Raw genomic sequence first — 16,664 nt, forward strand, 5'->3', positions numbered from 1 at the left:
ATGCTTGCTGAGCTTTGTAGCTCACGTTGTACTCTCCTCCATTCCAGGTAAAGGTAAAGAGGTAGCAGGTGGGGAGTCAAGCAAGAAGGATGGGTAGACATGTGCGCGTGCGGGTCCCCTCTTGATTTAAAGGGTCTTGGGAAGTTGTGTTGGTAGATGTGTAGACTTTATTTTGTGTGTAATGTAACTTAAAGAAAAGTCATGCTGTAATCCTTGGAAGTATTTATCTTGGGTTTGAGTTTAATGATGGCAGGTGTATGCATGCTTGTGGCTAAGTGTTGTTTGTCTATGTTCTCTAGCACCCATTCTTCCAGGTTGCCTTGAAATGGGTTAACTTGGGGGAAGGGGTGTTACAAAGTTGGTATCAGAGCAGTCGAGAGATGACCCCGCGCACATAGGATGTTGGGTAGAGTTAGGAGTGTGCGTCAGTCTTTGATATGCGTTTTTGGTTAAGTTTAATAATTGCGAATTGGATCCTAACTTCAGTGTGTCTTCAGGGATATGAGTGCTCGCCGAGGACGACCACGGACTCGAGGACGAGGACGAGCTGCAGCTATCCCTGAAGAACTTCATGGCGCTTCGACCACCAGAATTTACTGGAGGGACGGATGTAGCAGTGGCGGAGAACTGGATGCTTTCCATAGAAAATCACCTTCGCTCTATGGGTTGTACAGATGCCCAAAAGGTGCAGTTGGGCACATTCCTCCTTAGGGATGATGCAGAAAGATGGTGGGAGACAGTCTGTCAGAGGTATGGGCCTAGGGATCCTACCTGGGCAGAATTTCAAAATGCATTTAATGAAGCTTATTGCCCAGCATGGTATAAAGAGCAGAAAGTGTATGAATTTATAGAGTTGGTGCAGGGCAGCAAGACAGTGGCCCAATATGAAGCTGAGTTTATAACCTTAGCCAGGTATGCCCCTGATTTGATTTCTACAGAGGAGAAGAAGGCTTCTAAGGTCCAGCGAGGGTTGTGCCCCGAGATCCGACACGCATATGGTGGTGTGAGAGTTACAGATTACCCCACAGTGGTGCAGAGGGCTTATGCTATTGAGCATGATCGTGGGGAGTGGAGAGCAGCCCAGGCCTTGTTCAGAGGATCCAAAGCTTCCCAGGGATCTACCAGTGGCAAGAAGAGGAGAGGGGAAGTTGGTTCAAGTAGTGAGACTATGAAGCTTCCATCCTGTGCTCGTTGTGGGAAGAAACACCGGGGGCCTTGTCTCTTCGGGTAATTGGTTTGTTATCTGTGTGGCTAGGCAGGGCATGTACGCAGGGATTGTCCACGTAGCTTGGAGGTCTCATCTACCCCTGAGGTGATTTGTTATAGATGTGGGCAGCAGGGGCACATGGCAAATACTTGTTAGAGAGCGATGCTAGGCCGAGGCCAGAGATCAGGAGGGCTGAGTCAGAGGGGTAGTCATAGGCCAACAGCTTCCAGAGCTTCAGGAGCAGGCCCACGAGGATCTTCACTGGTTACTCAGCGTTCCATTGCTGTGGAGAGTCCTCAGGTACAGGGCCGAGTGTTTGCCCTCACAGCAGCTGAAGCGGAGAAGGGGACCAATACCATCCAAGGTATTCTTTCATTATATAATCATGATGTGCGTGCTCTTTTTGACACAGGATCCTCGCATTCTTTTATTGCATTGCATGCTGCGAGTTATGTACCTCATCCATGAATTGTATTGCCTTTCCATTTGATTGTGTCCACTCCGGGAGGTAATCAGTTATGGGGTAGAGAGGTACTTTTTAACTGTGAAATTGAAGTCCATGATAGGAAATTACCAGGAGACTTGGTGATTTTGGATCTTAGAGACTTCGACCTTATATTGGGGATGGATTGGTTGTCGAATCATTATGCTAAAGTTGATTGCCATCAAAAGATCATTCATTTTGAGCCTCCCTTATAGCCTGCCCTTGTGTATAGAGGCGTCCAGCCCATGTTAGTGACTCCGATGATTTCAGTTATGAAGGTTGAGAAGTTAATGCGTCAGGGTTGTGAAGCTTATTTGGCATTTGTGATGACTGAAGGCGGGAGCAGTACACCACTGACAGAGGTACCGGTTGTATGCGATTTTCTTGATGTATTTCCGGATGAACTTCCAGGTTTACCACCTCGTAGGGAAGTAGAGTTTTCAGTGGAATTGATGCCAGGTACCCAACCTATTTCCAAGACTCCGTATCGGATGGCGCCTAATGAACTGAAAGAATTGAAGGTCCAATTGCAGGAGTTAATGGAGAAGGGATTTATCCGCCCTAGTACTTCACCATGGGGTGCCCCAGTCTTATTTGTGAGGAAGAAAGATGGATCTTTAAGACTGTGTATAGATTATCGCCAGTTGAATCAGGTAACAGTGAAAAATAAATATCCCCTCCCCAGAGTTGATGATTTATTTGACCAGTTACGTGGAGCAAGGGTTTTCTCCAAGATTGATTTGAGATCGGGGTATCACCAGGTGAGAGTCAGGGATGAGGACATACAGAAGACAGCATTTCGGACCCGCTATGGTCATTATGAATTTGTTGTGATGCCATTCGGTTTGACGAACGCCCCCACAGTGTTTATGGACTTGATGAATCGGGTATTTCAAGAGTACCTAGATCGGTTGGTGATTGTTTTTATAGACGACATCTTGGTGTATTCTCCCAGTCCTGAGGATCATGCTGTACATCTCTTTATGGTGTTGCAAAAGCTTAGAGAGGAGCAGTTGTTTGCAAAGTTTAGCAAATGTGAATTTTGGCTCCATCAGATAGGATTCTTGGGTCATATCGTTTCAGGAGATGGTATAGCAGTGGATCCTGAGAAGATTAGAGCTGTTGTGGATTGGCCCAGGCCTACTACAGTGACTGAAATTCGGAGTTTCTTGGGATTGGTCGGCTATTACAGGAGGTTCATCGAGGGTTTTGCTAGATTATCTTCTCCTATGACGAAGTTAACTCGTAAGGATGCCCGATTTGATTGGACTGACGATTGCGAGACTGCATTTCAAGAGTTGAAGAGGAAGTTAACTACCACTCCTGTGTTGGCTATTCCTAAAAGTGGGGAAAAGTTTATTATCTTTAGTGATGCATCATATATGGGCCTAGGGTGTGTATTGATGCAAGAAGGCCGTGTGATCGCTTACGCTTCTAGACAACTGAAGAAACATGAGGTAAATTACCCCACTCATGATTTAGAATTAGCGGATGTTGTTTTTGCTTTGAAGGTATGGAGACATTATCTATATGGTGAGAAGATAGAAATTTATACAGATCATAAGAGTCTCAAGTATCTGTTCTCCCAAAAAGAGTTAAATATGAGACAGCGTCGGTGGATTGAATTCTTTAAGGATTTCGATTGTGAGATCTTATTTCATCCTGGGAAGGCAAATGTGGTGGCAGATGCTTTGAGCCGAAGAGGAGCTTCTATAGCCATGATGATGATATAGGAGTGGCAGCTGTTAGAACAACTGGATGACCTAACCATTATGGCCGATGAAGAGACCCCAGGTTTATATTGTGCTTATTTGGGAATCCAATCAGATTTGATACAGCGGATCAGAGCCCAGCAGCCCTATGATGAAGAGTTAGGCAAAGTGTTGGAACAGATAGGGGACTATGTTCCCATGGGATACAGTCAGCGGGGAGATGGACTGTTGCTATTCTAGAGCCGTATTTGTGTGCCAGATGATTGGGGGATGAAGCAGGAGATTTTATCTGAGGCACACAGTACACGCTATACTATTCATCCAGGCACGACGAAGATGTATCAGAACTTACGACGATTATTTTGGTGACCTGGTATGAAGAAGAATGTAGCAGAGTTTGTTTCTAGATGTTTGGTTTGTCAGCAGGTGAAGGCAGAGCATCAGCGACCCGCTGGATTGATTCAGTCCCTACCCATTCCTATTTGGAAGTGGGATGATATTTCGATGGATTTTGTTACCAGATTGCCGAGGACTTCTCGGGGACATGATACTATTTGGGTGATTGTCGATAGACTCACTAAGTCTTCCCATTTCCTACCCATCAAGAAGACGTTTCCTTTGAACCGTTTGGCTCAGCTTTATATTGGGGAGATTGTTAGGCTGCACAGAGTGCCTTCCAGTATAGTGTCTGACCGTGATTCCAGATTTACTTCTCACTTTTGGGATGCTTTGTAGGCGGCTTTGGGTACTAGATTGAAATTTAGTACAGCATTCCATCCTCAGACAGACGGTCAGACAGAGTTCACGATCCAGACTATGGAGGATATGTTGAGGGCATGTGTGCTTGATTATCATGGTAACTGGGATGACCACCTGGCATTGATCGAGTTTGCATATAATAATAGTCATCATTCCAGTATTGGTATGGCACCTTACGAGGCACTCTATGGGAGACCTTGTCGGTCTCCATTATGTTGGGAGGAAATAGGGGATAAGGCTATTCTCAGACCAGAGATAGTGGAGCAAACGACCGAGAAGATTCGGTCTATTAGGGCCAGAATGAAAGCTGCTCAAGACAGGCAAAAGAGTTATGCGGACTGTCGGAGGCGAGCCTTGGAATTTTCTATTGGTGACCACGTATTTTTTAAGGTTATGCCAGTACGAGGAATTCGGAGGTTTGGAGTTTCAGGGAAGCTTGGTCCACGTTATGTGGGTCCATTTGAGATTTTAGAGCGTGTTGGGGCATTAGCGTACCGGCTAGCTTTGCCTCCCCAATTAGCCAGTGTGCATAATGTATTCCATGTCTCCATGTTACGCAAATATGTTCCTGACCCTCAGCATGTGATTGACTTCCAACCTCTTGAGTTAAGAGAAGATTTAACATATGAAGAATTTCCAAGTTGCATCCTCGATCGTAAGGAGAAAGTGTTAAGGAATCGAGTCATTCCCTATGTGAAGGTGTTATGGCAACAACATGACTTTAAAGAAGCAACTTGGGAGCTGGAGAATGAAATGCAACGCCTTTATCCCCATTTATTTGAGCAAACAGGGACGAAACCCATATGACAGAGTATGATGGAGACAGGGAAAGCAGTGTTGTCCAAAACCGGTAAGTGAACGTATATGTTTAACAAGATAATATATTTGTATATCTTTTAGCTTTTCGAATTTACCAAACTCGAATTTGGAGGACCAAATTCCCTAAGAGGGGGAGGATTTGTAACGACCCGAAGATGGGGTGTTGATATCAATGAATATCACGGTATAATCTTATGATGTGTGGGTAGAATTATTCGTTGGAATTGGGTTTTGGTGCAGTGTGAGTGTGTATGTATGTGTTTTGGAAAGTTTAGGATGAGTGGTTAAGAGTTGGGAGGGTTTATGAAGAGGTATCTGAATGTGTGGGGCTTTGGGAGGCTAGATATTCAAATGGTGGAAGTATCATTCGAATGAGAGTAACCCCATCCGAATGGGGTGTGAGTCATTTGAATGGGAAGTGATCTATTCGAATGGTCTGTTTTGTTGGGTGGTATTTGTTCATTGTAACCCAATTTCGACTATGTTCCAGTCCGAATATTCCAAAACTTAAAACATGAAAGTTGTAGATCTTTCTCTTTTCGTTCTATAGAATCTTGAATCACCTCAATCGGAGTTCGGATGAGATAGTTATGCTCAAAATTCGAAAGGGTATCAAAGCTGTCCAGAATCCAGTTGAGCCTTTATATTCGAATGAGTTGCCTTTACATTCGAATGAGCCCAGTGAAAATAGCAAAATTCATCCGAATCAAATCACTGTTGCATTCGAATGAGCCTCAAATTCCTTGAGTAATTCAAGTTACTATTTAAAATTCATCCGAATGTTCCCCTGCCTCATTCGAATGTCACTCACATAACTTGAAATCTTTCTCTAACTCATTCGAATACACGCCAGATCATCCGAATGACTTTCAAATAGCTTCATATATATGTAAATATTATCTGAATGCCTTAAATTATATTCGAATGCCTCCCTCAGCAATTCATATATATATATATATATCGCCCGATACCTCATTAATTCTGGAAACACACAGAAAATTCTAGAACTAAAATATCAAAAAAATATAATAAATATATAGAGAATTTGGGAAATAATTAAATGGATAAAAATGATTTATAAAGATAATATAAAAAGAGAAATTGTGAGAAAAATCTCACTAGAACAGAACACTCTTTTCCTCTTTCTCGTAAGTTCTCTGTTCTTCTCCAAACCCTCATTTTTCTTTTCACAGCAAGTCAGATCTTGCCATCCAAAGAGTTCTTAGTGGTTGATCGGTGAAGTAAAAGGCAAGTTCTCTCTTCCTTCCTCTTTTCTCTTGGATTTTATTGCGGTATGGACTGGTTACGTGTTTTAAGAGCTTGATTGGGCTTAGGGTTTTTAAGTTGGGGGAAAGTTTCTAACAGCCATGCGGGGCTTGTTTCTCCCCAAAAATCCTAAGGAATGGAGTTTTAAGTGGAAATCTGCATGGTAGACTTGCTTCTTCTCCATGCCCTACTTTATATATCTCACTGTGAACTTGAGCTTAAACAAGAAATCCATGACTCAGTGTTATTGGCTAGCCGTGTTGAACATATTATGAACAGAGAATAACTTTAGATTGCTTATATATGTACTGTCATGGTATGTTCTGAAAGAATGGTAATTGTGCATCATGAGCATGTCTTGGTTTGACTTCCTGCATAACATCTCATGAGTGTGCACGAGCATCAGTTTTTATTTCTAGCACGTGCAATTTGTATGTGGCCACTTTATGTGTTGCATGTGCATTGGAAAAGGCATGGACAGAGATGATTATGCGCGCTGCGGTTGTGTACCGCCGGGATATATCCCCCAAAACCAGTAGGCCTTAGCCTGACTGGGGTTACGCTCATGCGGTGACGACTGAGGGGCGCGCCCAGTGGTGACGACCATGGGTGAGATTATATATGTATTTGTATATATGTACGTATGGCTATAGCCAAGTGTATCAGATATGACCTATGGTCACCGGACTCAACTACAAACTGGTACGTATTATGTTGCATTTTATTTGCTATATGAGGCCATTGGCCATTTATATGTTGACAGACTTATATGCGTGTTATGCATGACATTATCATTACGGGTGTGTGTGTAACTCTTGAGTTATCACCCGTCATTTCCGTCAATATGTATGTTCACCACACCTGTATCCTATTATTATCTGCCATGCTCTTCCTTCTTATTTCTTATGCTTGCTGAGCTTTGTAGCTCACGTTGTACTCTCCTCCATTCCAGGTAAAGGTAAAGAGGTAGCAGGTGGGGAGTCAAGCAAGAAGGATGGGTAGACATGTGTGCGTGCGGGTCCCCTCTTGATTTAAAGGGTCTTGGGAAGTTGTGTTGGTAGATGTGTAGACTTTACATATCTTGGTTAAGAAGCACTTCCTGCAATCGATTCAGTTACTCATAATTTATCAAAAATCACGTTAAAACCCTAATCTTGTGAAGATTTCAATTACACTTCCAAATAAAATTACACTTAAACCCATATGAAATTATCTTCATTCCACCATTGAAAATAACAGAAAAAAGATAATTTTTTTCGAACAATCTCAGTAAAAATGAAGAAATTACACTTCCGCCCGATTGTTCGATTTGATCGTTAATACTTTTTGTTTCAACATGAAACAACCAAAAGGTTGTTCTACTAACTAAATTAAAGTGTATTCCGTGTTCTATTGACTTTTTGTAAATGAATTACGACGATTCGACTTTTCTGCCGGAATTTTAGGTGTACAAAAAGCTGTTTCCCATCAGATTTTTGTCGATGTCATAATATTCGTCTAGAAATTCTTGTTCATATCATATAATTTTTTTTAGATATCTCGGTTATGGAGCACTCCCTGCAATCGATTCGGTTACTCATAATTGTACGAAAAATCACGTTAAACCCTTACTCTTTGAAGATTTCAATTACACTTCCAAATAAAATTACACTTAAACCCATATGAAATTATCTTCTTTCCACCATTGAAAATAAATAAAAAAAAGATAATTTTTTTTCGACCAATCTCGGGAAAAATGAAGAAATTACACTTACGTCCGATTGTTCGATTTGATCGTTAATACTTTTGTTTCAACATGAAACAACCAAAAGATTGTTCTACTAACTAAATTAAAGTGTATTCCAAGTTCCATTGACGTTTTGAAAATGAATTAGGACGATTCGACTTTTTGCCGGAATTTTAGCCGTACAAAAAACTGTTTCCGATCAGATTTTTGTCAATGTCATAATATTCGTATAGAAATTCATGTTCATATCATATAATTTTTTTTAGATGTCTTGGTTATGGAGCACTCCCTGCAATTGATTCGATTACTCATAATTGTACCAAAAATCACGTTAAACACCTAAACTTGTAAAGATTTCAGTAACACATCCAAACAAAATTGCTCTTAAAACGATAAGAAATTATCTTTATTCCACCATTGAAAATTAAAAAAAAAAGAAATTTTCTTTTTCGACCAATCTCGGGAAAAATGAAAAATTTCACTTATGCCCGATTGTTCAATTTGATCGCCAATACTTTTGTTTTAACATGAAACAACAAAAAGGTTGTTATACTAACTAAATCAAAGTGTATTCTGAGTTCAATTGAGTTTTTGTAAATGAATAACGACGATTCGACCTTTCGGCCGAAATTTTAGATGCTAGAAAAATTGTTTCCGATCAGATTTTTTTCGAAGTCATAATAGTCGTATAGGAATTCTGGTTCATATCATATAATTTTTTTTAGATATCTCGGTTATGGAGCACTCCCTGCAATCAATTCGATTACTCATAATTGTACCGAAAATCATGTTAAACCCCTAATCTTGTAAAGATTTCAATAACACTTCCAAACAAAATTGCTCTTAAAACGATATGAAATTATCTTCATTCCACCATTGAAAATAGATAAAAAAAATAATAATTTTTTTTCGACCAATCTTGGGAAAAATGAAAAAATTACACTTACGCCCGATTGTGAGATTTGATCGCTAATACTTTTGTTTCAACAAGAAACAACCAAAAGGTTGTTCTACTAACTAAATTAAAGTGTATTCCGAGTTCTATTGACTTTTTATAAATGAATTACGACGATTCGAATTTTCTGCCGGAATTTTAACTTCCCAAAAAACTTTTTTCGATCACATTTTTATCGATGTCATAATAATCGTATAAAAATTGTGGTTCATATCATATAATTTTTTTTAGATATCTTGGTTATGGATCACTCCCTGCAATCGATTCGGTTACTCATAATTGTACTGAAAATCACGTTAAACCCTAATCTTGTGAAGATTCTAATTACACTTCGAACAGAAGTTACACTTAAAACGATATGAAAATATCTCCATGCCACCATTGAAAATTTAGAAAAATAAGAATTTTTTTTTCGACCAATGTCAGGAAAAACTAAGAAAATTACACTTACGCCCGTTTGTTCGATTTGATCGCTAATACATTTGTTTCAACATGGAACAACCAAAAGGTTGTTCTACTAACTAAATTAAAGTTTATTCCTTCTTATATTGACTTTTTGTAATTGAATTACGATGATTTGACTTTTCGGCCAGAATTTTAAACGTAGGAAAAACAGTTTCCGATCAGTTTTTTTCGATGTCATAATAATCGTATAGAAATTCTGGTTCATATCATATAATTTTTTTTAGATATCTTGGTTATGGGGCACTCCCTACAATCGATTCGGTTACTCATAATTGTACCGAAAATCACGTTAAACCCCTAATCTTGTGAAGATTTCAATTTCACTTCCAAATAAAATTACACTTAAACCCATATGAAATTATCTTCAATCCACCATTGAAAATAAGAAAAAAAAAGATAATTTTTTTCGACGAATCTCGGGAAAAATGAAGAAATTACACTTATGCCCGATTGTTCGATTCGATCGATAATACTTTTGTTTCAACATGAAACAACCAAAAGGTTGTTCTACTAAGTAAATTAAACTGTATTCCGAGTTCTATTGACTTTTTGTAAATGACTTACGACGATTCGACTTTTTTGCCAGAATTTTAGCTGTACAAAAAACTATTTCCGATCAGATTTTCGTCGATGTCATAATATTCGTATAGAAATTCTTGTTCATATCATATAATTTTCTTTACATATCTTGGTTAAGGAGCACTTCCTGCAATCGATTTGGTTACTCATAATTTACCAAAAATCACGTTAAAACCCTAATTTTGTGATGATTTCAATTACACTTCCAAATAAAATTACACTTAAACCCATATGAAATTATCTTCATTCCGCCATTGAAAATAACTAAAAAAAAAGATAATTTTTTTCGACCAATCTCGGGAAAAATGAAGAAATTACACTTACGCCCGATTGTTCGATTTGATCGTTATTACTTTTGTTTCAACCCAAAACAACCAAACGATTGTTCGACTAACTAAATTAAATTGTATTCCGAGTTCTATTGACTTTTTGGAAATAAATTACGACGATTCAACTTTTCTGCTGGAATTTTAGCTGTACAAAAAACTATTTCCGATTTGATTTTTGTCGATGTTATAATATTCGTATAGAAATTATTGTTCATATCATATTATTTGTTTTAGATATCTTGGTTATGGAGCACTCCCTGCAATCGATTCGGTTATTCATAATTGTACCGAAAATCACGTTAAACCCCAAAACTTGTAAAGATTTCAATAACACTTCCAAACAAAATTTCTCTTAAAATGATAAGAAATTATCCTTTTTCCACCATTGAAAATTAAAAAAAAAAAGAATTTTCTTTTTCGACCAATCTCGGGAAATATGAAGAAATTACACTTACGCCCGATTGTTCAATTTGATCGCTAATACTTTTGTTTGTACATGTAACAACAAAAAGGTTGTTCTACTAACTAAATTAAAGTGTATTTTGAGTTCTATTGACTTTTTGTAAATGAATTACGACGATTCGACCTTTCTGCCGGAATTTTAGCTGTACAAAAAACTATTTCTGACTAGATTTTTCTCGATGTCATAATATTCGTATAGAATTCTTGTCCATATTATATAATTTTTTTTAGATATCTTGGATATGGAGCACACCCTGCAATCGAGTCGGTTACTCATAATTGTACCAAAAATAACGTTAAAACCCTAATGTTGTAAAGATTTCAGTAACACTTCCAAACAAAATTGCTCTTAAAACGGTAAGAAATTACCTTTATTCCAGCATTGAAAATTAAAAAAAATAGAAAGAAAAAAATTTTCGACCAATCTCGGGAAAAATGAAGAAATTACACTTACGCCCGATTGTTCAATTTGATCGCTAATACTTTTGTTTTAATATGAAATAAGAAAAATGTTGTTCTAATAAGTAAATCAAAGTGTATTCCGAGTTCTATTGACTTTTGTAAATGAATTACGACAATTCGTCTTTTCGGCCGAAATTTTAGATCCAAGAAAAACTGTTTTCGATCAAATTTTTTTCGATGTCATAACAATCGTATAGAAATTCTGGTTGATATCATCTAATTTTTTTTAGATATCTTGGTAATGGAGCACTCCCTGCAATCGATTCGGTTACTCATAATTGTACCCAAAATCACGTTAAACCCCTAATCTTGTGAAGATTTCAATTACACTTCCAAATAAAATTATACTTAAACCTATATGAAATTATCTTCATTCCATCATTGAAAAAAAAAAAAAAAGATAAATTTTTTTTCGACCAATCTCGGGAAAAAGGAAGAATTACAGTTATGCCCGATGGCTGGATTTGATCGTTAATACTTTTGTTTCAACATGAAACAACCAAAAGGGTGTTCTACTAACTAAATTAAATTGTATTCTGAGTTCTATTGACTTTTTGAAAATGAATTACGACGATTCGACTCTTCTGCCGGAATTTTAGCTGTACAAAAAACTGTTTCCGATAAGATTTTTATCGATGTCATAAAATTCGTATAGAAATTCTTGTTCATATCATATAATTTTTTTTAAATATCTTGATTATGGAGCACTCCCTGCAATCGATGCGGTTACTCATAATTGTACGAAATATCACGTTAAACACCTAATGTTGAGAAGATTGCAATTGCATTTCCAAATAAAATTACACTTAAATCCATATGAAATTATCTTCATTCCACCATTGAAAATAAATAAAAAAAGATAATTTTTTTCGACCAATCTCGGGAAAAATGAAGAAATTACACTTGCGCCCGATTGTTCGATTTGATCGTTAATACTTTTGTTTCAACCTGAAAAAACCAAAAGTTTGTTCTACTAACTAAATTATAGTGTATTCCGAGTTCTATTGACTTTTTGTAAATGAATTACGATGATTCAACTTTTCTGCCGAAATTTTAGCTGTACAAAAAACTGTTTCCGATCAAGTTTTGTCGATGCCATAATATTCGTCTAGAAATTCTTGTTCATATCATATAATGTTTTTTAGATATCTTGGTTATGGAGCACTCCTTGCAATCGATTCGGTTATTCATAATTGTACCGAAAATCACGTTAAACCCCAAAACTTGTAAAGATTTCAATAACACTTCAAAACAAAATTGCTCTTAAAATGATAAGAAATTATTCTTTTTCCACCATTGAAAATTAAAAAAAAAAGAAATTTTTTTTTCGACCAATCTCGGGAAAAATGAAGAAATTACACTTACGCCCGATTGTTGAATTTGATCGCTAATACTTTTGTTTTAACATGAAACAACAAAAAGCTTGTTCTACTAACTAAATTAAAGTGTATTCCAAGTTCTATTGAGATTTTGTAAATGAATTACGACGATTCGACTTTTTTGCCGGAAGTTTAGGTGCAAGAAAAAGCCATTTTCGATCAGATTTTTATCGATGTCATAATAATTGTATAGAAATTCTGGTTCATATCATATAATGTTTTTAGATATCTTGGTTATGGAGCACTCCCTGCAATCGATTCGGTTATTCATAATTGTACCAAAAATCACGTTAAACCCCAAAACTTGTAAAGATTTCAATAACACTTCTAAACAAAATTACTCATAAAATGATAAGAAATTATCTTTATTCCACCATTGAAAATTAAAAAAAAAAAGAAATTCTCTTTTTCGACCAATCTCAGGAAAAATGAAGAAATTACACTTACGCCCGATTGTTGAATTTGATCGCTAATACTTTTGTTTTAACATGAAACAACAAAAAACTTGTTCTACTAACTAAATCAAAGTGTATTTCGAGTTCTATTGACTTTTTATAAATGAATTACGACGATTCGACTTTTCGATCGAAATTTTAGGTGCAAGAAAAACTCTTTCCGATCAGATTTGTTTCGATGTCATAATAGTCGTATAGAAATTCTGGTTCATATCATATAATTTTTTTTAGATATCTTGGTTATGGAGAACTCCCTGCAATCGATTCGGTTACTCATAATTGTACCGAAAATCACGTTAAACCCCTAATCTTGTGAAGATTTCAATTACACTTCCAAATAAATTACACTTAAACCCATATGAAATTATCTTCATTCCAGCATTGAAAATAACAGAAAAAAGATAATTTTTTTCGACAAATCTTAGTAAAAATGAAGAAATTACACTTCCGCCCAATTGTTCGATTTGATCTTTAATACTTTTTGTTTCAACATGAAACAACCAAAAGGTTGTTCTACTAACTAAATTAAAGTGTATTCCGTGTTCTATTGACTTTTTGTAAATGAATTACGACGATTCGACTTTTCGATCGAAATTTTAGGTGCAAGAAAAACTCTTTCCGATCAGATTTGTTTCGATGTCATAATAGTCGTATAGAAATTCTGGTTCATATCATATAATTTTTTTTAGATATCTCGGTTATGGAGCACTCCCTGCAATCGATTCGGTTACTCATAATTGTATCGAAAATCACGTTAAACCCCTAATCTTTTAAAGATTTCAATAACACTTCCAAACAAAATTGCTCATAAAACGATATCAAATTATCATTATTCCACGATTGAAAATTAAAAAAAAAAAGAATTTTTTTTTTCGACTAATCTCGGGAAAAATGAAGAAATTACATTTTTGCCCGATTTGTAAATGATTTACGACGATTCGACTTTTCTGCCGGAATTTTAGCTGTACAAAAAGCTGTTTCCCATCAGATTTTTGTCGATGTCATAATATTCGTCTAGAAATTCTTGTTCATATCATATAATTTTTTTTAGATATCTCGGTTATGGAGCACTCCCTGCAATCGATTCGGTTACTCATAATTGTACGAAAAATCACGTGAAACCCCTACTCTTTGAAGATTTCAATTACACTTCCAAATAAAAATATACTTAAACCCATATGAAATTATCTTCTTTCCACCATTGAAAATAAATAAAAAAAGATAATTTTTTTTCGACCAATCTCGGGAAAAATGAAGAAATTACACTTACGCCCGATTGTTCGATTTGATCGTTTATACTTTTGTTTCAACATGAAACAACCAAAAGGTTGTTCTACTAACTAAATTAAAGTGTATTCCAAGTTCTATTGACGTTTTGAAAATGAATTAGGACGATTCGACTTTTTGCCGGAATTTTAGCCGTACAAAAAACTGTTTCCGATCAGATTTTTGTCGATGTCATAATATTTGTATAGAAATTCATGTTCATATCATATAATTTTTTTTAGATATATTGGTTATGGAGCACTCCCTGCAATCGATTCGATTACTCATAATTGTACCAAAAATCACGTTAAACCCCTAAACTTGTAAAGATTTCAATAACACTTCCAAACAAAATTGCTCTTAAAACGATAAGAAATTATCTTTCTTCCACCATTGAAAATTAAAAAAAAAAAAAAATTCTGTTTCGACCAATCTCTGGAAAAATGAAGAAATTACACTTATGCCCGATTGTACAATTTGATCGCCAATACTTTTGTTTGAACATGAAACAACAAAAAGGTTGTTCTACTAACTAAATCACATAGTATTTCGTGTTCTATTGACTTTTTGTATATGAATTACGACGATTCGAATTTTAGCTGCCCAAAAAACTGTTTCCGATCTTATTTTTATCGATGTCATAATAATTGTACAGAAATTCTGGTTCATATTTGTAATGCCCCAGAAATATTCTGATATTTAGTGTAAGAGTATATGGTGAATTATGTAATATGTGAGATTGTGAAAGCTAAAATTATGTTATTAGGTTAATAATATGGTGTAAGTGTTATTTTATATAAGTTATGTGGGTTTAATTGTGGAGGCAGAGACTAGTGAGCGTGAGTGGCGGCCAAGTTTCTTCTCCCATCTTCTGAAAGCTTCCAAGCACGTGAGATTTTAGCTTTTGTAATCATTCTATATGAATATTTGCACCAAAGAGCCCATATATAGGTATTTATCTAAGAAAGGGATGACATTCTCGGCCATCACCAAAGGAAGGAAACAGAGAGGTTTTTTTTTGTTTTTGCTTCTTTGTCTCTTCACGAGTTAGCAAGCAAGGGGGGGCTGGAAAATCAAGATTAAGTGTTTATCAACAAGCTAGAAGCAACAAAAGGCAAGCATCCTCATCCATATAGCCATATTTGTTCCAATTATTCATATGTTTATATAGGTATATCATTTTGTTTCAAAAGCTTTGTTTGATCTCATTTTCTGGTTAAAATTTGTTGTAATTGGTCCAAGGGGTCTTGTTTACCTCTATTCCATTGGGGATGAAGCTATTTTTGATAGGATTTCAGAGTTGGCGAAGTTTTAAACTCGGTTTCGCCGAAGAAGATGATGAACAGTAAAATTACAGCACTCTGTTTTTGATTTGCAGCTTGATTTTGACCCTGTTAAAGTCCAAATATCTCAAAACTTAAAACATTAAAGTTGTAGATATTCCTCTTGTCTTTTTATAGCAACTTGAATCAGATAAATCGGAGTTCATATGAGTAAGTTATGCCCAAAATACAGAGAGATGTCAAAACTGTAAAACTTCCGTTTTTTTGTAAATAATGCCCCATGGCCGAATTTGCTTCATGAAAATCTCCATGTTCAACTATGCATTACACATATGATTTATATAAATGCAAGAGAATTATATGGGGTATTGTATGGAGCATTTTACATGATTAGAGCTTGCTATCTTATTTAAGTATGATTAAATGCATGGTTAAAGTCTTAAATGCATGGTTAAAGTCTAATATTTACTATACATTCATGGGTTCATGATGAGGTGTGCAAGCATGGGTTTATTCATGGATTATTATTATCAAGATTAGCGCGCCTATATTTTTGCGCTGAGTGGGTAAAGCATGCTGCGGATTATTCCGTTGGGGCATATACACAGGCTATTAGGGGCTAGGCTTGTGTGGTATGTGAACCCCACAGTTCAAATCAGTGCGGGGCTTATTGGCTCCGGAGGTTATTTATGTATTACATGCATCTTGATTATGTATTCATTATATAAACATGAGTCATGTTTCAGTTGTATAATAATACAAAGTCCCACGTCAGTTTATTGTGGGTGTCAGCGGTATATTGCATGTGATATCATGGCCCACGCCAATATTGAGTGGCTTTTAGCTTTCCATAAGTATGGTATATTTCATATTTGTGATGCGTGAGATTCAGTTATCTTTTCATGTCTCGCCATCTTATGTTTCAGTTCAGTTATTCCAGCTTCCAGTTATTTTATATTGCTTGCTGGGCCTTGTGGCTCACTTTTCTTGCGTCATTCCAGGCAGGGGCAAGGCTAGAGCGGATGCCGGACCTAGTGGAGTCTGAGTGTTGATCTT

General features: G+C 36.5%; 1 protein-coding gene across 1 annotated transcript; it reads left to right on the plus strand.

Moving 5' to 3' along the window:
• Nucleotides 1–571: 571 nt before the first annotated feature.
• On the plus strand, nucleotides 572–1,231 carry LOC127809303 (uncharacterized). The gene has a single exon (XM_052348067.1). It carries the CDS (start codon nucleotides 572–574, stop codon nucleotides 1,229–1,231), a length of 660 nt encoding a protein of 219 aa, XP_052204027.1.
• The last annotated feature ends 15,433 nt before the right edge of the window (nucleotides 1,232–16,664 follow it).

Source organism: Diospyros lotus, chromosome 9 (genome assembly GCF_014633365.1).
Source record: "Diospyros lotus cultivar Yz01 chromosome 9, ASM1463336v1, whole genome shotgun sequence".
Taxonomy (NCBI): Eukaryota; Viridiplantae; Streptophyta; class Magnoliopsida; order Ericales; family Ebenaceae; genus Diospyros; species Diospyros lotus.